Below are 23,039 nucleotides of genomic sequence, written 5' to 3'. Positions count from 1 at the left end.
GAACTTTTGAATTTCATTTCCTGTTTGGCCAGCATGGCGAGCTCATCAACACAGGTGACCATGCAGTCCCAGAATCACAAAAGAGTTCCAGCATGGACCAAACGGGAGGTACTAGATCTGATTGCTGTATGGGGAGACGAATTTGTGCTATCAGAACTCCGTTCTAAAAGACGAAATGCCAAAATATTTGCAAAAATCTCCAAGGGCAGGATGGACAGAGGCTACAACAGGGACCCGCAACAGTGCCGCCTGAAAATTAAGGAGCTCAGGCAAGCCTTCCAAAAAACCGGAGGCAAACGGCCGCTCTGGGTCAGAGCCCCAGACATGCCACTTCTGTGATGAGCTCATGCACTTCTAGGGAGGCCCCACCACTACCCCACCCCGTCTGTGGACTCCTGCAAGGGGGGAGTCTTGTGCAACAGGGATGAGGATTTTGGCGATGAGGAGGAAGAGGATGATGTCTGCTGTGCACTAAGTGGAGAAACTATTCTCCCCGACAGCCAAGAACTGTTTATCATCCTGAAGCCAATACCCTCCCAAGGCGGGCTTCCGGACCATGAAGCTGGAGAAGGCACCTCTGGTGAGTGTACCTTTGTAAATATAATACATGGTTTAAAAGCACGCGTGTTTAATGATTAATTTGCCCTGAAGACTTGGGATGCATTTGCGGCCAGTACTGGAAAAGTCTGTTAACGAGTCTGGGGATGGAGCGGAAATCCTCCAGGGACATCTGCATGAAGCGCTCCTGGAGGTACTCCCAAAGCCTTTGCAAAAGGTTTCTGGGGAGGGCAGCCTTATTCCGTCCTCCATGGTAGGACACTTTACCATGCCAGGCCAGTAGCACGTAGTCTGGAATCATTGCATAACAAAGCATGGCAGCATATGGTCCCGGTGTTTGCTGGCATTCAAGCAACATCCGTTCTTTATCTCTCTGTGTTATCCTCGGGAGAGTGATCATCCCAGAGAATTGGGTGGGTGTGGAGGGGGGGTGTGGTTAGTTGGGTTTGTGCTGCAGGTTAACTGGAAAACCACAGTCCCTCCTTTTAAATGGCTAACCCAATGGGTGCTTGGTATGGGAAAGGAGGGCGCTGCTGTGAGAAACCATTCCCACATGTTTTGAAGGTTGAAGAAGCCGAAACACTGTGGCTTACCATGGCTGCCTGCAAGCCGAATTCTGTTGCCCGGCCCTGTGTGTGTGATCTCTCACACCAAACCGGCAGGCGCTCAATATAAGAGGCAAAATGCGACCTTGTACCAAAAGCACATGTGCTATGTAATATTAACAGCTTGGTTCACTGTGAAAGAGTCTATCCATTGTTCTCTAAAATGTGTCTTTTAAAATACTACTCTCCCTTTTTTTCCTCCCACAGTTGCAGATGTTTCAATGCTCCCCTGATCATCTCTGTCCTAGAGGCTAGCGCAGATAAGAAAGCGGAAAAAACGCACTCGCAATTAAATGTTTTCTGAGCTCGTGCAGTCCTCCCGCACTGAAAGAGCTCAGCAGAATGCTTGGAGGCAAACAGTGTCAGAGTCCAGGAAAGCAGAAAATGAACTCGAGGACAGGAGGGATGAGCAGTATGAGAGGTTGCGGGAGCAAGAGGAGAGGTGCGGGAGGCGTGATGAGAGGAGGCAGGAGGCAATGCTGAGGCTACTGGGGGATCAAACTGATATGCTCCAGCATCTGGTGGAGCTGCAGGAAAGGCAGCAGGAGCACAGACCGCCACTGCAGCCCCTGTGTAACCGCCCGCCCTCCTCCACAAGTTCCATAGCCGCCTCACTCAGACACTCAAGAACGCTGGGGCGGGGGGAGAGGGGCTCCAAGCACCCAACGACTCCAACCCAGGGGACTGCCCAAGCAACAGAAAGCTGGCATTCAATAAGTTTTGAAGTGCAGTGTAGCGTTGTCCTTCCCTCCTCCCCCACCCCACCCAGTGCTTCCCTCCTCCCCCATCCCTCTCAGGCTACCTTGGCAGTTATCCCCCTATTTGTGTGATGAATTAATAAAGAATGCATGATTCTGAAACAACAATAACTTTATTACCTCTGCAAGCGGTGATCGAAGGGGGAGGGCGGTTGGCTTACCGGGAAGTAGAGTGAACCAAGGGGGCAGGTTTTCATCAAGGAGAAACAAACAGAACTGTCACACCATAGCCTGGCCAGTCTGGTTTTCAAAGCTTCTTTGATGTGCGGAGCGCCCTGCTGTGCTCTTCTAATCACCCTGGTGTCTGGCTGCATGTAATCAGTGGCCAGGCAATTTGCCTCAACCTTCCACACCACCATAAACATCTCCCCCTTACTCTCTCAGATATTGTGGAGCAAGCAGCAATAACAATGGGAGTGTTTTCGCTGAGGTCTAACTGAGTCAGTCAACTGCGCCAGCACGCTTTTAAACGTCCAGATGCACATTCTACCACCGTTATGCACTTGCTCAACCTATAGTTGAACAGCTCCTGACTACTGTCCAGGGTGCCTGTGTATGGCTTCCTGAGCCATGTCATTAAGGGGTAGGCTGGGTCCCCAAGGATAACTATAGGCATTTCAACATCCCCAGCGGTTATTTTCTGGTCTGGGAAGTAAGTCCCTTCCTGCAGCTGTTCAAACAGACCAGAGTTCCTGAAGATGAAAGTGGCATGTACCTATCACGGCCATCTCATGTTGATGTCGGTGAAATGTCCCTTGTGATCCACCAGTGCTTGCAGCACCATTGAAAAGTACCCCTTTCAGTTTATATCCTGGCTGCCTTGGTGGTCCGGTCCCAAGATAGGGATATGCGTTCCGTCTGTTGCCCCACCACAGTTAGGGAATCCTATTGCAGCAAAGCCATCCATTATAATGTACACATTTCCCAGAATCACTACCCTTGATAGCAGCAGCTCAGTGATCGCGTTGGCTACTTGGATCACAGCAGCCCCTACAGTAGATTTCCCCACTCCAAATTGATTCCCAACTGACCGGTAGCTGTCTGGCGTTGCAAGCTTCCAGAGGGCTATCGCCACTTGCTTGTGAACTGTGAGGGCTGCTCTCATCTTGGTATTCTTGCACTTCAGAGTAGGGGAAAGCAAGTCATAAAGTTCCATGAAAGTGCCCTTACGCATGCAAAAGTTTCGCAACCACTGGGAATCATCCCAGACCCGCAATACTATGCGGTCCCACCAGTCTGTGCTTGTTTCCCGGGCCCAGAATCGGCATTCCATGGCATGAGCCTGCCCCACTGCCACCAGGTTGTCCAATTTGCTGGGGCCTGTGCTTTGAGAGAAGTCTGTGTCCATGTCCTCATCACTCTCGTCACTCTGCTGCCATTGCCTCCTCACCTGCTTTTGCAGGTTCTGGTTCTGCACATACTGCAGGATAATGCGCGAGGTGTTTACAATGCTCATAACAGCCGCGGTGATCTGAGGGGGCTCCATGCTTGCCGTGGTATGGCGTCTGCAGGAGAGCAGAGTTGCAGCGGAAGTGGTGGAGGACGACGGTTAGCACTGTGCACATTTCCAGAGAAAGAACACATGTACCCTGGAGCCCATGACAGACAACATGGAGAAATTCGCTATTGAGACAATAGCAGCAGAGCAGAGTTGCAGGGGAAGCGGTGTATGACGACAGTTAGCAGTCCTACTGCACCATCTGCTGCCAGCAGCACCCAGGACACAACAGTGGCAGTGTCGCTGAGCTGAGCGGGCTGCATGTATGCCATGGTATGGCGTCTGCGTGGAAAAAAGGCACAAAACGATTGTCTGCCGTTGTTTTCACAGAAGGAGAGGCGACTGACAGCATGTACCCAAAACCACCTGCAACGATGTTTTTGCCCCATCAGGCATTGGGAGCTTAACCCAGAATTCCAATGGGCAGCAGAGACTGTGGGAACTCTGGGATAGCTACCCACAGTGCACCGCTCCGTAAGTTGATGCTAACCGCAGTAGTGAGGACACACTCCGCCGACCTAATGAGCTTAGTGTGGACATATGGAATCGACTGTGTAAAATCGATTTCTAAAAATCCACTTCTATATCGATCTAATTTCATAGAGTAGACATACCCTTGGTCTTCCTGTGCCTCAATTCCGTATCTGTAAAATGGGTTTAATAGTACTTCCATGCCTTCAAGGGTGTTGTGAGGATAAATGTGTGTTAAAGATTGTGAGGTGATGGAGGACATATAAGTACTTAAGATAGCATATTGCATCTATAGTATTTCTGTTGAGCACCTTTCTCTGGCAGAAGCTTGGAGTGGCTTCTTCAGAAAGAGCCATGTCTAGTTCACTTTTGTCAGAGAGAGAGAGATGTGGTGATGTTGCAAATGGAGAATCTTTCTCCAAAAACAGAGAGCAAGTGTCGTGGAAAATAATGTTGCCTGAATGTGTGGTTTATCAATGACTAGATTAGGAACCAAGTAGTACTGCTTAAAATTAAGTGGGGAATTTTAAATAAATTACACTTGGAATTGAGTGCTTCAGAGAATTGCTGGTTCTGTTATTGTCTGTCTTAATGGACACTAAACTTAAATTACTGGGGTCTCCTGGCTTAAATGCTGTTGGCTGCAATGTCTTGGTCTTTAGAGATTGGTTATTATCTGTTCTAAACCTGCGTGGTGTCGTGTTAACATGTTGATGAGAGCATGTATATTTAAAAAATGCTCTATAAATATAAAATGACAGTATTTAATATGTGCAGAAAAATGAGATTCATTGGAGAAGTAACCAATGATGAAAGGTAAACTGAAGAAACCCAGATCCTGTCATCCTTGGGCCAGATGCTCACTGGTTTACATTAATTAAGGATATAGAATCATAGAATATTAGGGTTGGAAGGGACCTCAGGAGGTCATATAGTCCAACCCCCTACTCAAAGCAGGACCAATCCCCAACTAAATCATCCCAGCCAGGGCTTGTCAAGCCTGACCTTAAAAACCTCGAAGGAGATTCCACCACCTCCCTAGGTAAAGCATCCCTGTGTTTCACCACCCTCCTAGTGAAAAAGTTTTTCCTAGTATCCAACCTAAACCTCCCCCACTGCAACTTGAGACCATTACTCCTCGTTCTGTCATCTGCTACCACTGAGAACAGTCTAGATTCATCCTCTTTAGAACCCCCTTTCAGGTAGTTGAAAGCAGCTATCAAATCCCCCCTCATTCTTCTTTTCCGCAGACTAAACAATCCCAGTTCCCTCAGCCTCTCCTCATAAGTCATGTGTTCCAGTCCCCTAATCATTTTTGTTGCCCTCTGCTGGACACTCTCAAATTTGTCCACATCCTTTCTGTAGTGGGGGGCCCAAAACTGGACGCAATACTCCAGATGTGGCCTCACCAGGGCCGAATAGAGGGGAGTAATCACTTCCCTCGATCTGCTGGCAATGCCCCTACTTCTCCAGCCCAAAATGCTGTTAGCCTTCTTCTCAACAAGGGCCTGTTGACTCATATCCAGCTTCTCGTCCACTGTAACCCCTAGATCCTTTTCTGCAGAACTGCTGCCGAGCCATTCGGTCCCTAGTCTATAGCGGTGCATGGGGTTCTTCCGTCCTAAGTGCAGGACTCTGCACTTGTCCTTGTTGAACTGCATCAGATTTCTTTTGGCCCCGTCCTCCAATTTGTCTAGGTCACGTTGGACCCTATCCCTACCCTCCAGCATATCTCTCACTTCTCCCAGTTTAGTGTCATTTGCAAACTTGCTGAGGGTGCAGTCCACGCCATCCTCCAGATCATTAATGATGATATTGAACAAAGCTGGCCCCAGGACCGACCCTTGGGGCACTCCACTAGATACCGGCTGCCAACTAGACGTGGAGTCACTGATCACGACCCATTGAGTCCGATCATCTAGCCAGCATTCTATCCACCTTATAGTCCATTCATCCAGCCCATACTTCTTTAACTTGCTGGCAAGGATACTGTGGGAGACCGTGTCAAAAGCTTTGCTAAAGTCAAGGAATAACACGTCCACTGCTTTCCCCTCATCCACAGAGCCAGTTATCTCATCATAGAAGGCAATTAGATTAGTCAGGCATGACTAATGATATGGCCTTTTGTTCTTAGCCCTACTGCTGGATGAAGTTCTGTGTACACTCTAAGTGTGTTAGAGGCGAGACATTTTTCCGCAATGTTGTTTACACTCGTACTCTAGTACGACGGTTGTGGTACGGAAATGTAATTGGCCACAGAGCAAGATATATGTTGAATTAGAGGAAAGGATTCAAAATGGCTTGTTCCTGGATCAGACCATGGAAATTAATATTCTAAAATCAGGGAAGTTAAAAGTCTCCCCTTTACCCCAATAAAGCTGCTAGCTGATAATTGATGGTGTCAGATTGTACACAAATATATTGTTAGTACCCTACCTCTTCACATCCTTCCTTTCTTTATATGAATTCCAGTTTTGATCATAGTATTAAGTTTCAACATTGACTTTACGTATGTATCCTTTGATTAATACTGAAATAATGTGTACTGGCTTGATTGATGAGATGAAAATGTATTGTCAGATTTTGTGTATGAAACCTATGCCCAGTTTAAAAACCTTGTGCTGCTGTAGACTTTAAATTGTTCATCTTGTCTTTCAGCACTCAGCCTGCTACAGCTTATTCCCATCCAACCACTGCGGCAAGCTACGCTGTCCAGCAAACTCCTGTGACTCCATCTTATGCACCCCCAGTGCAGGCTGCCAGGCCAGTTGCAACTGCTGCCTATGGAGCATACCAGTCACATTCAGGACAGGACTATGGTTATGGAACTCGGCAGCAGGAACCTACCCCCCAGCCTACCACAACACCAAACTACCAGGTATCTATCCACAAAACCTTTTGGTGACACTTTAATTGGTAACTTATCTGAGCAGCATTTGTCCACATTAATTGCATGGTATAAATTTTTGCCTGGGAAGCAGAATAAGGCTGATTTTTTTTGTTTTGTTTTGTTTTTTCACTCCATATATTTCCAATCTTTAATTGAAAAGGGGACAAGGACTGTCTTTTATGCTACATTTGTACAGGCTCAATGGATTCCAATCCTTAATTGGGGTTTCCAGGCACCGAGATAATACAGCTATTAATTATAAAATTAATATATTGGTATTAAAGGATTTTTCTGTTAAATTCTTCAAGATATTGGACTTGCGGGCTCTAGTATATTTGCTACCTTTTTGAATATACATAAAAGTGCGACATTTATATATATATATATCAGTAAATGCTGAGGGATCAGACCAAATTACTAGAGAGCCAAAACAAGTGCAAATCGAAGAACATGCATAGTTTTAATTTCCTAAAGTCTAAGGACTATAAACTTTGAATCAAGAGCTGTAGAATGAAATCTGGGAGGCTTTTTGATTTTTTCCTACTATAAACTAACTTGTTCTTCCCAGTTGACATGAACGAATGCATAAAAAAAGCTTTTAGCCATTTTGGTAGAGTCCAACTAATTGCAATCAATTTTCTAAAGAATACTTAATTTATCTATTTATTTTTGTAGCATTGGGCTGTATGTTCATAATTTGGCTTCTTTTTTGTTCTGTTGGAATTTCATATACAGGATGGTTATAGTTATGGACGATCTACATCTGCAAGCAGCTATGAGAGCAAACAGTACTACCAGCCAGTTGCTACCCAGCCTCAACACACTGCCACAGACTCTTACTACCAGTCAAGTGAGTGCTACAGGAACCCAGTGTTCTCAACTTTAGTGTGTTATTTCAAAATATGTACGGTACTGGGAGGTTCAAAATGTTAAAGGTTTATTGGCAGCAGAGTATTAGTTGCAGGTAAAGTGTCAAAAGTAGCTTAATTAGACTTTTTAGCAACTTTGGAAAATGCCTTAAATCTTCTCTTAAGGGTGTGAAAATTTTTGTGAAATTGTGGTGGTGTTTTAATTTTTTCCAGTTCATTAAATGTCATAACTTGAACACAAATGTTACTTCATACTAATGTTTCAGAAAAAGATTTGTAAGAAACTGAATGCACAAATATTTATCCTCATACACGTAAGAGAAAGAGAGCTATCTACATATGACATGAACTGATAGAGTATAAATACAAATCACAGTGGTGACTTGAAACCAAGCTGGACATACTGTTGCTTATAGAGGATTGGATTTTATAAGAATGTGAAAAGTAACTTATAACTTTGGAAGATCAGTCCTTTTATGGGTTAATGTACATTACTCAAATTTCAGGTGAAAAATAATTTACTAAGTGCCCATGAGTAGTTAGAAAAAATCAGGCCCATTCCTCAAGCCTCTGGGTGTATTTACATATTGAAATATAATTAAATATAAAAAATATACAGCATGCCCTATTTGTAGAGAAAATTATAGTAAAAAATATAGGGACAGTGCATGTCACATTTTTGTTGAGGAGGCAAAAAGCACAAAACTGACTCCCATGCATTTTTGCTTGCACAGACTTCGCTATAAACATAAGAACGGCCATACTGGGTCAGACCAATGGTCCATCTAGCCCAGTATCCTGTCTTCTGACAGTGACCAATGCCAGGTGTTTCAGAGGGAATGAACAGAACAGGTAATCATCAAGTGATCATTCCCTGTTGCCCATTCCCAGCATCTGACAAACAGAGGCTAGGGACACTTCAGAGCATGGTTTTGCATCTCTGCCCATCCTGACTAATAGCCATTAATGGACTTATCCTCCATGAACTTATCAAGTTCTTTTTTAAACCCTGTTGCAGTCTTGGCCTTCACAACATACTCTGGCAAAGAGTTCCACAGGTTGACTTTACGTTGTGTCAAGAAATACTTCCTTTTGTTTGTTTTAAACCTGCTGCCTATTAATTTCATTTGGTGACTCTTCGTTCTTGTGTTATGCGAAGGAGTAAATAACACTTCCTTATTTACTTTCTCCACATTGGTCATAATTTTATAGACCTCAATCATATCCCCCCTTAGACATCTCTTTTCCAAGCTGAAAAGTCCCACTCTTATTAATCTCTCCTCATATGGAAGCTGTTCCATACCCCTAATCACTTTTGTTACCCTTTTCTTTATCTTTTCCAATTCAAATTTATCTTTTTTGAGATGGGGTGATCACATCTGCACACAGTATTCAAGATGTGGATGTACCATGGATTTATATAGAGGTAATATAATATATTCTGTCTTCTTATCTATCCCTTTCCTAATGGTTTCTAACATTTTTAGCTTTTTTAACTGCTGCTGCACATTGAGTTAATGTTTTCAGAGAACTAGCCACAATGATGCCAAGATCTTTCTTGAGTGGTAACAGCTAATTTAGACCTCCTCATTTTATATGTATAGTTGGAATGATGTTTTCCAATGGGCATTACTTTGCATTTATCAATATTGAATTTCATCTGCCATTTTGTTGCCCAGTCACCCAGTTTTGTGAGATCCTTTTGTAACTATTCGCAGTCAGCTTTGGATTTACCTACCTTGAATAGTTTTGTATCATTTGAAAATTTTGCCACCTCACTCTTTATCTCTTTTTCCGGATAATTTATGAATATGTTGAACAGTACTGGTCCCAGTACAGACCCTTGGGGGATATCACTGTTTACCTCTCCCTATTCTGAAAACTGACCTTTTATTCCTACCCTTTATTTCCTATCAGTTAAGCAGTTACTGATCCATGAGAGGACCTTCCCTCTTATCCCATGACAATTTACTTCGCTTAAGAGTCTTTGGAGAGGGACCTTGTCAAAGGCTATCTGAAAATCTAAGTACACTATATCCATTGGATCAGCCTTGTCCACATGTTTTTTGATCCCCGCAAAGAATTCTGTGGATTGGTGACGTATGATTTCCATTTACAAAAGCCATGTTGACTCTTCCCCAACAAATTGTGTTCATCTGTGTGTCTGATAATTCTGTTCTTTACTATAAAAAGAAAAGGAGTACTTGTGGCACCTTAGAGACTAACCAATTTATTTGAGCATGAGCTTTCGTGAGCTACAGCTCACTTCATCAGATGCATCTGATGAAGTGAGCTGTAGCTCACGAAAGCTCATGCTCAAATAAATTGGTTAGTCTCTAAGGTGCCACAAGTACTCCTTTTCTTTTTGCGAATACAGACTAACACGGCTGTTACTCTGAAACCGTTCTTTACTATAGTTTCAACCAGTTTTCCTGGTACTGAAGTTATGCTTACCGGCCTACAATTGATGGGTTCGCCTCTAGAGTCTTTTTAAAAAATTGGCATCACATTCATTATCCTTCAGTTATCTTACTCCAGGCCGAATTCTGTACCACTGCGCATGCACAGAATTTGTCCCCTGCAGATTTCTTTGCTTCCCCGCAGAAAAATGACTTTGACGGGGAACCAAAAGGAAGCCACAAGAGCGGTCATGAGACCCTCCCCAGCAGCATGTTTCGGGTGCCCAGGGCAGCCAGCAAAGAGGTAAATCACTGTGGGGCAGGGGGCGGGACTGGGGAAGACCCAGCTGGTGGCTCCTATGCTGTGCTGGGCTCAGCTTCTAGTCAGTTGGGCTGAGGAGGATGGGACTTCCTCTTCCCCTGTACGGCATCCGGGGCTATGGCAGACCCACCCCAGATTTCTCCCCTGTCTGTAGGAAGCTCTGGAAACTCTCCCTTCCACGCTTCCTGCACCCATCAGCTGCAGGGGGAGGGATCACTTTACAAGGTGCTGCTCCTCCATCTGCCCACCCCCATGCATCCAGACCCCCTCACGCCCAGACTCTCCCTCCGAGCCTCAACCTCCCTGCCACCTGGACCAATCCGCGGAACTACCTGCACCCAGATCCTCACCCTACCAAGCCCCAACCAGCTGCACCTGGATCCCCACCCCACCGAACCACATTCCCCCAGCATCTGGACCCCCGCCAAGCTCTATCCCTCCCACACCCAGACCCCCCGCTGCTGAGCCCCAACCACCTTCACCTGGATCCCCATGCAGAGTCCCATTACCATTGCACGCAGAACTCCCCAACAACCCCCATCCATGCTGATCCCACTGCACCCAGATTGCCTCACACAGCACCCTCTCAACTGACACCTGTATCCCCCTGCACTAATCCCCCCCCACACACACACACTTGGATCCTGCCTTGTTGAGCCTGCCCGCTCACACCTGGTGCATCTGGCACGGAGGGGCAGGGCCCTGGGGTGTTTCTGGGGCAGGCCCAGTCCTTGCGCTATGTCAGGGTTGGATGCAGCCTCACCACTGAATCCATGTCCCGGGGGCGGAGCAGCACAGTGATCTCCCACCCTGTGCAGCCAGTGGCCTGTGTTTCCCAGTGTCATGCTGGAGTCTCCACATTTATTTGACAAATAAAAATTGCAGAATTTTGCAGAATTTTTTTTTTTTATTTTTTTTTTGCACAGAATGCCCTCAGGAGTAGTCATCTGGTACAGAAGCTGATTTAAATGATAGGTTACATACCACAGTTAGTAGTTCTGCAATTTCATATTTGAGTTTCTTCAGAACTCTTGGGTGAATATCATCTGGTCCTGGTAACGTATTAGGATTCACTTTAAAACCTGTGAATTCTAAATGTTTGTTTCATTTTTGTGACTGTATAGGTTCCCTCTAGTGGCCAAAATAATAGCTTTAAATTCCCATGGATAACTGACGAAAGCTTATGCTCTAATAAATTTGTTAGTCTCTAAGGTGCCACAAGTACTCCTTTTCTTTTTGCAAAGTCTCTTTAGCCCACTGGAATAAATCTGTATGATTCTGTTCATTTTTTGTTATTATAGTTCAAAGGTATTGAGTTCATCTCATGTTGAGGGTATATTTAATATTAAAAATTCTTCATGTTTTCTTGCTGCTTTTCCCTTCAGGATCAAATTGGGTCACTATATTTTCAGCTAGATTATCTTTCTGATTCAGAATTTTTTCATATTTAACTAAGCTAGTTAAATAATTCTATTTAAAAAGCAAATCAAACATACAATAATAAGCATTTTGTCATGAAGTTTTGCTCAAGGGTACTTTTTGACTAGAGGCTTTTTAAGGGCTCTACAAATCCATAACACACTTAAGGTTTTAGAACCAGTTGCTGTAGGTAAATGGACATAGGAAACTATTCACTTTAAGTCCTGAAGTCCTTTCTCAGACAAAATTTCTTTTGAAGTTGTTGAGAATTTTGCCTCATTATTCTGGAATCCTTAAGGTCGCGAAGTAGAGTGAAAATGAATACATGTAGGATGATGGTTAAATCAGGCATTTTAAGAACATAGGATTAGCCATAATGTATGAGAACATTTGTCCTTCAAGTCTGGTATCTTGCTTGTAGCAATGATTATTTGAAGCTTTAGAAGAAGGCAAAAAAAATCATAAAACACCAGCCAATTGCTTGTATTCATGGTCGCGGAGGGAGGATTTATTCTAGGCCTCTGCAGTGATCACTGAAAGATGAAATTTGACAGTCCACATCTTAACATATGTAACTACAAATTATTATTGGTCATAAATTTATCCAGATCCTGTTTAAATCCAGCTGCAATATTTAGTTCTCTGGCTTCTTGGGGTAATGAATTTTACAGGTTAACTACATGTTCTGTGAAGAAGTGTTTCTCATATGTGGGTCCGTCGGTCAATCCAGAAGACTCACTGCTGGGTAGGTCTCTCCCACTCGTCCACAGAGGCAGCTGGCTCGACTTTTTGGTGGCAAGAGGAGATTCTGATAACCAAATGCAATTGAGCTGCCACTGTGCTCAGTGTTAGCTGTATTCTGAAGCACCTTGCTCTTCTTACCTTCTTGGCTGGCTCTTCCAGATTTACTCCCGCTGCTGGGAAGCCATCCCCATCTCTTGAACACTTCTATCTCCTGCATTCTGTTTTTCCTCTGCTTTGCCGAAGTGGTGGTTGGGCCTCTGACGTGGTGCTTCAAAGGAGCTTCTTGGCTGAGCTGGCCCTGCTTCTGCACCAAAGAAACAGTTTGGCCGCAGCAACAGCTCTTCACTGACTGTTTTTCTCCTCTACCCTGCTTCAGGGAAGATTCCCAGCAATGGTCTTCCTCTACCTTATTGTCAGCACCACTGGGCAAGTTCTCCATTTTGTGATTTCTTTTCCCTCAACTTCAAGGTTAGGAGAAGAGCAGATCCAGTAGAGAAAATGCCATTTCCACCTTCCTGGGAGTGAGTATGTGGGGCTGTGATGACAAGGGCCTCTCCAAATGATAGCAAACTGTCTGTTAAAAGTATTGCTGCCAAAGACCATAAATATGCCTGCAAGTCAACTCAGCAGTGTCTGGCCATCTACTTCCATCCTTCTGCCATCTTAGTACACTAAAGTTTTCCCTTCAAGGCCAAATTTTAATTCCATCAAAAACAACTTGTTAAATGAAGTTGAAAAGTTGAGAGCTCTTAATCCCTTTCATCCAAAAGGAATAGCCATCTTTCCTCTTTTCCACCATTGCTAAAGAGGAAAGATGGAATGAAGGCAAAATCCAGAAAATCTTAGTAGTATAGAATTCCTTCCTTTTTAAGCAAACGTGAACTCCTTGACTTGGACGCCAGATGACTTTTGAACAGGATGATTTAGACAGCTTCTAAAGTGCAATTCTGCTCTGAAATTGAGTCTCTGTGTTACATACACTTTGTTGGATTCCATGTTTGTCTCTCATTGATTATCATATTTGCTCAGTTTACAAAGGAAAAAAAATACTGTGTGACTGTCCGCTCTGCAAACTCAGCCTGGGCTCTTGGGAGTCTAGCTGGGTTATTTTTTCCCTTTGTGCATCACTGACAGTAATATATATATATACTAGGCCATATTCTGCCCTCAGACCTGTGAACTTTATTAGCCTGTGTGAAATTTGCAGGGAGGACTGTTACGAAATAATATTTCTAAACTGCATAAATTTGATATGGAGACACAATAAATATGGAACTGCATGATGACATTTTTTACCCGCTTTTCAGAATAGAACTGCATTTAAGAAGACAACTTCCACTGTGCAGATAATGCTGACGAAGCATTCTTGTCTCTCAAAAATACATTCAAGATGAGGAAATCCAAGGGTAATGCAATATTCACTAGTGTCTTCAGAAAATCATGATTCAGGACTTCACCTGCCAAAAGGTTCCTCTGTAAGGCTTATTTTAAACTCTACAAGCTCTAGGAAGACATATATACAGATACATTTTCAAATTACAGCTTCAGAAAGAGTGTCTATCCATACTGCTGGTATTAAGGCCTCTAAATTTAAAAAAATGCTAAAGTGAGGAGTAAGAGTTGCCTCAAGCTTCAATGACTTGGCATAGTATTGTCAAGAATTCTCTGTCATGGATAAAAAGCTACCTTCACTTTGAGAGCTCTGTCCAAAATAACGAAGAGCTTTCATTGAGTTATAATGCTTGCTGTGACATAAGTTTTATTTTTCTGACAGATCATTTTTCTGCAGTGCTATAGCAAGAAAAAAATTGTAGTTTAGAACGTTGGCCATTGATTTGACTGCTAGCTCAAATCTCACCCAGCTTCATTTGATCTTTATTTGGAGGTTCCCAAGAAAAAGCTTTAATAACTCTTCAACATTGAGCAGTCTCTTTATAACAGCAAGATCATTGGGAGTCATTTTTTTAAAAATACTGATGTCAATCCTGATATCAACATTTGTATTTGTTAGGGCCTGGTCTCGAGTCCTGGACTTGAAGCCAGGCCCACTGGGTTCTTGGAAAACAACCGTGGCCAATGCACCACACCAACTCATCCAGTTAACAGGGAATTCATAGACTTGGGTGGGCCAGCTTCCAGCGTTCTGCTTCCTGTTTGGCCACACGATCTTGACTCTGGTTAGTGACTATAACACTGTCTCTCTCTCTCTCTCTCTCTATATATATATATATAAACAAACTTCCTGCTTACTTTCAGGGCTTGTCTGAGCATCAAGCCATTGCCCATTAGTTGCTACATGGACCCGTTTGATTCTGTCTTGTTGCCCCCATCTCATCCTGTCCTGTTGTCTTGTCTGACTCCACCAGCTACTACACTGTACATTTCCCTTGGATTGGATCTCCTGGCTATTGGACCTCTTGCATGAACTGTGACCACTGACTTGGATGGACATTACAGTATTTATAACCAGCTCTTAATTTTCTTCATGCCTTCATACATGGGAAGTATATACGCAGTCTCTCAATGAGGATGTCCTGGGATCCTTTCAGGAACAGGGCTTCTCAGAATCTCTTTAATCTGTGCCAGCTCATGGCCTCTCATTGTTTTGGAGGATTCCTAAAGATGTTTTGGTGCCTGGGTTGATACAACTCAAGACAAATAGGGACTAGAGGTGATAAGTGAAGGGTATCTGATAGAGTTTCAGCAAATTCCTCCTTTTTTCCCCTCCTTTTCTTCCCCTCAAATTGAACTAAAAAATTAGCAGTGCAACAATCCATTCAGAACTTAGAAAAACTAAAAGCAGTAGCTCCAGTCCCTCTCCAAGAACAACGTTCAGGAAACTGTTCCAGAGTTGTGATGTCAAAACAAACTAGAGGCTTTTGCTGGATCTCTCTCTCCTCTGAACTAGGAAAAGAAGACTGAACGGAACTTTTTTAAATTCAGAAACAAGATGCCAATCGTTGCCTATCTCCATTTTCCCATCCAAACAATTTTCTCAAACGTCATAATATTTGTAATGTCCAAATTATGAGATACAAATTTATCATTATCTTGACGCACTCAATAGAAAAAACAGTTCAAAATGCAGAAAGGCTTGTAAGAATCACCACGTTCAATTTAACTTCTATAGCAACATGGTTTTACTATCTATCCCAAAAGCTCATGGAATTCCCTCACAGAATGACTTCCATCTCAGGACAAAGTATCTCTCATCCTTCAGCACTGTAGTCTTATCCATGGACAAATTTGAGTAGTAGTATTGTCTAATTTAGCTTTATCACAGATCATCAAAAATGATGGTATGGACTATAACTGACTAGAATCTTAGTCATTTTGTAGAAACTGTTTAACGGGAAATTATTTACCTCTGATCTCTGTAAACTCTCCTCTGGCAGACCTGGAACTTCCAGCTACATAACTGGATCATGTGTTGACATTCCCATGAAAATGGTAGTTCTGGTGTTGGGAAAGCTCCTGGCAGGCAAACCTTATTCAGAACCACACCAGCTCAAGATGATGAAAATGCTTGTCAAGCTGGGGTGCCCAAGAGAGATGTGAACCCTCGTACTGCAAATGTTCAAAAAGAGAGACTACCCTAAACATAATTGTCTAAACTTCAAAGGAGTTTCAGTTATTTGAAAATAATGCCCAGTTCTAGTAGAGTGATGATGATAATAGGAAAGGAGTACTTGTGGCACCTTAGAGACTAACACATTTATTAGAGCATAAGCTGTAGCTCACGAAAGCTTATGCTCTAATAAATTTGGTAGTCTCTAAGGTGCCACAAGTCCTCCTTTTCTTTTTATGGATACAGACTAACACGGCTGGTACTCTAAAACCGATGATAATAGGGAGAGCCATAATTATGTGCACCAACAGGGAGATACCAAAAGTTGTTGTTAAAGGACACAAACAATGAAACTTATTGTAGCTAGCAATCAAAGCAATTTCCATCAAAAAAGTTAAACCATCAAGCCATCTGGCTAACCCATCGACTGTCCCTAGAGTACTGGGAGCTAGACCAGACTGTGTTCTGAAATGTATATCAGCCTGGGATGCTCCACGCTTGGATCTCTCTGTCTCTCAGACAAACAGGACCATTAAGACCTTCTCAAAGCACCAGAGAGGCTCTTGCCACATGGACACCACCTTCATCTCGTGGACTGGCTAACTCCTATATACCTTCTAACCAAAGGTGCCAGGAAAAGTCAATTAGACAAAGCAAGAATGGTTCTGAGTCATTTTTTGGCCCTGATGGTTTTGGTTTTTTTACTGGATGCAGAGAAGCACCCCAGCTTTCCAACCTCTCTCCTCCGTCCAGATCTTTTGAGGCTGGAATGCTTGGAATCTGAGGTTAGTTATCTAGGAAGAACTTTACCTTCTGGTCTTATTAAGGTGTATTGAACATATTTTTTCCTTTAGTGTAGACTGTACGCTATAGATGTAACACCACTCTCCTGTGTGGGTTATTGGAAGCAGGGGTCGAACCTGGACTTCTGGGTCTTGTTGCACAAGACTTTACTGCTTGAGCTAAAAAAGACTCTGCCAATGTCCAAGGCTGTATTAGGCTTATCCACCTCTATGTAACTTAGCCACCACTAGAGGGGCACAGAGCACCATGCCAAGTGGGTATGGGTTACACAGACCGCCTCTGGCACCTTCCAGTTCAGCCATATCATTGTTCCTTCTGGCCAGATTCAAGTAAGGCTTAAGCCCTATTTTCCTGTCTATTCCACTTTCAGCACTAAGATGTCTGACTTCAGGAAGGAAGTTAACAGTAATGCTCCCCATTGTTATGTGACATATTCCTTAAAAGCTGTATCTATTCCCAAGAATATTTCATATATTTTAAATTTGGAATATAATTTTAGTTCTACAAACTACAACAAAGCCATCTGTAAACCCTTATCCAAATATTCTTTTATATACATTTCCTCAAAACAGCCTTATTTATGTCTCAGCAGATCAAATTTTACTGTTTGGGAGCATTATCTATCTGAGCAGTATCTGCATATTTTTCCAAACAAAATGGTCCTCAGACCTGCTGCAAATGTTGTGCCCATAGGTAATTTATCTTTCTATCTCAGAGATTGCCTTTCATTCATTTTTGTCCCAGACCAATTGAAATTCCTGCATATACCCTACATGTTTGGAGCACTCTAAAATACTACTTGGGTAGAGCCAAATCATAGAAGTCAGATGCATTGTTTGCCATACAAGGCACCTACAAGATAGGCAAGAAAACCTCAAAGGCTACAATTTCCATATGGATCAGACTGGCAATGAAGCCAAGGGTACCTCACACCTAGTAAAGATTTTTTCAAAGGATTCATGATGCACACAACAAGGCTGAGCACTTCCTGGACAGAAAGCAATGGTGCTTTGAAGCAGGAAACTTGCAAGGCAACTACATGGTCTCTGTGTGTTCTTTCATCCAACACTGATACAACCTTCAGCAATAGGGTTCAACAAGCTGCGTCTGATATTTAATAGCTTAATTAAAAAATTCTAGTGCATGTAATGTTCCCTGCCTTCCTTTTGGCCAATATCTTATTTCTGACAACATTCATTACCTTACTGCCTGCTAGATCCCAGCAGTGAGTCTTCTGGATAGCTGGATGGTCCTTGTGAATGAGAGAAGAAAATTTTTGGTTTCTCATAGTGGGGACATCCATCAATCCAGAGGAACCCTTCCTAGGTCTAGTTTTTAAAGTATGAATTCTTTTTATAATCATCTATTGTTTTAAGAAGAGAGTGTGTCTTATTTGGTGCATTTAAAAATATCTCTTTCCAGTTTTAACCAATTTGTATGAAAGCTTGAGAATAGATCTTCAGGGGTGTCTCATGTCCTGCAACTGGTTATTGGAGTCTCCCTTTTACACCTGAAATCAGAGCATCTACGTCCAGGGATGAGTGGGTGGAACCTACCCAGCTGTGAGTTCCACTATGAGAAACCAAACTTACAGGTAAGGAAAAAAAAAAAATCTCCCCTCATTTACTGTAGTTTTTAAACTTGCCTGCTTTTAATCTGAGTGACCTCATGCTTTTTTATTATGAAAGAATGGAAAAGGGAAGGACTGATCAATTATTCATCCGTATCTTTCACTTCTTTTCTGCCTAATATGTTTTGCAGTCTTTCATCATATAAATTGTACCCAATTGCTAAACATCTCCAGTGTCTTGTTTAGCAATTATATATTATTATTGAAGAGAGATGACTGTAATAGTTTAGAAGCACATGTATCTGTCTTCAGTTTTGCAAGAGGATGAGCTTGTGTGTTTGCTTTCTAGGCTCCAAAGGTGGCTACAGTCAATCTAGTGGTATTTATAGTCAGAGCCAGCCCCAGAGACAGGTGACTACAATTAAGCCAGTTCAAACAGTGAGCGCCACATCTTCAAGCTACAGTGCCTACCCAACAGTAACAACTGTTCAGCAGAATGCATCTGCCTCCTCCATCTCCTCGTACACCCCCTCTTCTTCATACAACTCCACTTCTGCATCATACTCTGGTAAGGAGATAGCTGTCATGCAGGTGTTGCACTGTAATTCTCTTTGTTTAGACTATAACCCTCATAAAATTGCTCCCTTTTCTTTCTGCCTGCTAGGGTCAAATTACTCCAGTTATGATGCCACCGCATACACAGCAGCTAGCACTTACTATCAACCACCTCAGCAGCCCCAGGCCCAGCATCAGCAGCCGCCACCCCTCCCACAGCAACCGAAATCCACGAGCTCTTCTTCATGGAGCAGCACAGGGAACAGCACCACCACCAACTCTAGCAACAGCTTCAGCAAAAAACCACCTTTTCAAAACAAACAGCTGAAACCCAAAGGGCCCCCTAAACAGCCTCAGCTTCATTACTGTGACATCTGCAAGATCAGCTGTGCTGGTCCACAGGTTAGCAATCCCCTTTACCCATGTGTCCACTCTATATAACCTGCACTTCCTCCCCAGTCATATAGTTTAGCAGATGATGTCCTATTGATCTGCAGTATGTCCTCTTCAGTGACTTAACGGTGAAACATCTCAGAAAATAGATGTAACAAATCCCTCACTATTGCAAGATCTAGTGTTGTGGTATGCAAGCTTTATCTAAGTGTCTGGTGGTTTGCTGGATGTACTGTGAGCTTGGAGGCAAACGCCGTAGGCTCTCCAGGCACTAGACTGTACAGACTCTACCTTTCTGTGGATTTTCATTAGCGCTCAGATTTTAAGTACTTAATGCAGGATTATTTTGCTACAACTGCCAGAAATAAAGAGTGAAAATATCCTAGGCCCAACTACTATTGACAGTTCCAATAAAGATCAAAACATTCCCTAACCCTGTGCCCTAGGCTGCCTGGCCACCTTTCCACAGCCATTTCCCAGGCTGCTGCCTCCAGCCTGCTGCATCTCTGCTCATAGGCAGCCTGTATGTCTCTTTCATCAGCCTAGTCTCCCTGACCTTAGTTTGTACTTTTCCAGTTTGTTTGGCATTATGGAGCTTTCTAGTGGCTGAATTCTGGACTGGATAACATATTGCCCTCCGTTGGTTTGCCCCTTTCCCCGCAACTCAGTCAAGGTGTGAGGAAAGATACTTAATGAGCCAGCAGGTTCTCTAAGACTTAAACCAATATAGTGGAAAGAAAATTTCGAACAAGCTATTGACCAAGACACTGTTTTAAGTTTTTATAAACACTGATTTTATTGGACATGTGTTTATTAGATATGCCTGTGTAAATGCCTGACCTTTTTTAAAGCCGTAACTTCCCTCTGCTCTGTTTGTTGTTCTCACTCATTGTGGCTTGTCTCAAATTTAGATTTAGCTACTTGAGGCAGGGGTCTTATTTTTGTGTTTTTACTGTCAGACACTAGTGCATTCTTGGGGTGCTATTTAAAAAAGAAGAAGAATAGGCTTGAATATAAATGTGAAGTGGTGTTTGTCTGCCTTTGTTCTTGGAATTCTCTGCTTAGCTAGAGCATATAGCATTTAACTGAAGAAGCAGACAGGGTCCTTTGGGAGAGAAATTATTGTCTCTTATAAACTGTCCTACAAGGTTTTAACAAGAGCAATCCTAAGAAATACCATATAGACTTCTGCGGTGGGATCCTTCTCTCATGGTGACAGTAAAATGTAGCATATAAATAATCAGACTGTCCAGCTCTGAAAGCGTGGAAAATTCTTACACAGCTTAGAGACTCTGCAGTGTAGTAGTAATATTCTGTCCACTGCTTCTAATTGAATAAAACTGAAGCTAATTATTAAATATTTCTATCTAACATTGCCTAAATCAGGATTGAGCCCCAATGTTTCAGGTGCTGTATAAATACAAAGGAAGCGGTCCCTGTTCCAAAATGTTTAGCCTGAAAGCTTATTAAATCCAGTAAAGGGAGCTGCCATTTTAACATGATTAAAATAATTATTATTATAAATAATTATCAATTATAATCAAGCCATGGGAAATGCATCTTGCTATTGGAATGAATGAGAAAATCTGAGCTTTCTAGAGTTTTGTTTCGGAAACTAATTCTTTTAGATTGGCTAATATAGCATTTAGTACCGCTTTAAAGCTAGCGTTGCAAAATTCTGTTTGTCCATTCACCACGGTCAAACTGTAATTCTTTTTTTAGTGGGTAAGTAAAATATTGGGGTTCCACTTCCCTACCTCCCAGTATCATGATGATGATAAAGGGCAGGTGAGTAGATTTGTTCCTGGCCTGGTAACATTTCTTGACCATCTTGTAGGAATGCTTTAAATCATTGTTAAACTCGTAATTTTTTTAAAAAAAAGAATATTAGTTACCTTTATAATAATTATAATAAGCTCAGTTGTCCTTTAATTCTAATGGTGACATGTATTCTCTGTCTGCTTCCTACCAAGAAGACCAATCAAATATCAGTAAAATAATGCCCTCTGAGAGAGACCAGTTTACCCATTGTATAGTGATAATGAAATGTGCCAGACACTTCTAAAAACTGTCTAAAATACTTAAACCATTCTTCCTATTGTCCTGTAAATATTGTGGTTATCTAAGCCTAAGTGGGTTTTGTAGTTGGACATTGTCTTCTGGCGGAAACAAAGCACTATATATAAAAGAATCTGTTTGCTTCAGAATGCCTCTAGATGCTGCTGCTGTGAGTGGTGTTAATGAATGGGACACTCCACAAAAAGGCTTTGAGTTGCACACATTTGTACCCTTAAAACTAGACAGATTATGACCTGTCTTTGCAGATGAATGGTTCCAAGGAAATGCTGGGGTGATATCAGTGTTTCACATAGCTGCTTAGAATGTATTTCCCTGTTTGACTGCAGACTTACCGGGAGCACTTGGAAGGACAAAAGCACAAAAAGAAAGAGGCAGCTCAGAAGACAGGTAACCTGGCAAACTGTGGCCCTCGTGGGGTGCAGACTCAGCTTCGATGCGAGCTCTGTGATGTCTCCTGCACAGGAGCAGATGCATATGCAGCACATATCCGGGGAGCAAAGCATCAGAAGGTATGAGAGCTCAACAGGACCATGGACGTTTCATGCAGAAATATACTGTGGAATATCTGATTTACAGATGCTGGTTTTCTAAAAATGTTCACAGTAGCTCACGGATATCCAGGGAACATTTCTGATTAAAAAAACATTGAAGTAGAAATATATCCTACACGTCAAGATTTGATTGTAGTAGATGACTGGCTATCCAGAAATGTCTGGAGCACAAAAGACTACAGCACCAGGTTGCTTCAACACTAAGCAGTGTACTTGGGTACTGTAATACCAGAAACTCAGCTATCATAAAACCATGGGACTGGAAAGGATCTTGCGAGGTCATCTAGTCCAGTCCCCTGCACTCATGGCAGCACTAAGTTTTATCTAGACCATCTCTGACAGATGTTTGGAGGTTTTTAAGAGCAGGTTAGACAATGATGGAGATTTCACAGCCTTCCTTGGCAATTTTTTCGATTAACCACCTCGACAGGAAGTTTTTCCTAATGTCCAACCTAAACAGGGGGTTGGACTAGATGACCTCCTGAGGTCCCTTCCAACCCTAATCTTCTATGATTCTAAACCACCATTGCTGCATACAGTTTAAGCTGATTGCTTCTTGGCCTATCCTGAGAGGTTAAGGAGAATAATTTTTCTCCCTCTTCCTTGTAACAACCTTTTCTGTACTTGAAAACTGTTATGATGTTCCCTCTGTCTTCTCTTCCCCAGGCTAAACAAACCCAGTTTTTTTCAATCTTCCCTCACAGGTGATGTTTTCTAGGTCTTTAATCATTTTGGTTGCTCTTCTCTGAACTTTCTCCGGTTTGCCCACATCTTTCCTGAAATGTGGTGCCCAGAACTGGACACGCTGCTCCAGTTAAGACCTAATCAGCGCAGAGCAGAGCGAAAGAATTACTTCTCAAGTCTTGCTTACAACACTCCTGCTAATACATCCCAGAATGATGTTCGCTTTTTTTGCAACAGTGTTACACTGTTGACTCATAGTTAGCTTGTGGTCCACTATGACCACCAGATCTTTTTCTGCAGTA

General features: G+C 42.7%; 1 protein-coding gene across 5 annotated transcripts in view; it reads left to right on the top strand.

The window, feature by feature from the left end:
* Positions 1-23,039, top strand: part of LOC144280101 (zinc finger RNA-binding protein-like) — an 85,607-nt gene that overhangs the window by 24,819 nt on the left and 37,749 nt on the right. For all 5 annotated transcript variants that reach the window (XM_077841844.1, XM_077841843.1, XM_077841846.1 and 2 more), the window contains exons 2-6: positions 6,549-6,768; positions 7,516-7,630; positions 18,825-19,043; positions 19,140-19,432; positions 21,829-22,011. In XM_077841844.1, coding sequence (XP_077697970.1) covers positions 6,549-6,768; positions 7,516-7,630; positions 18,825-19,043; positions 19,140-19,432; positions 21,829-22,011 — 1,030 coding nt within the window. The remainder of the gene's footprint in view (positions 1-6,548; positions 6,769-7,515; positions 7,631-18,824; positions 19,044-19,139; positions 19,433-21,828; positions 22,012-23,039) is intronic.

Source organism: Eretmochelys imbricata, chromosome 25 (genome assembly GCF_965152235.1).
Source record: "Eretmochelys imbricata isolate rEreImb1 chromosome 25, rEreImb1.hap1, whole genome shotgun sequence".
In the NCBI taxonomy this organism is placed as follows: Eukaryota; Metazoa; Chordata; order Testudines; family Cheloniidae; genus Eretmochelys; species Eretmochelys imbricata.
The sequence above is the reverse complement of the archived record's forward strand: the minus strand, read 5'-3'. Positions and strand labels throughout refer to the sequence as shown.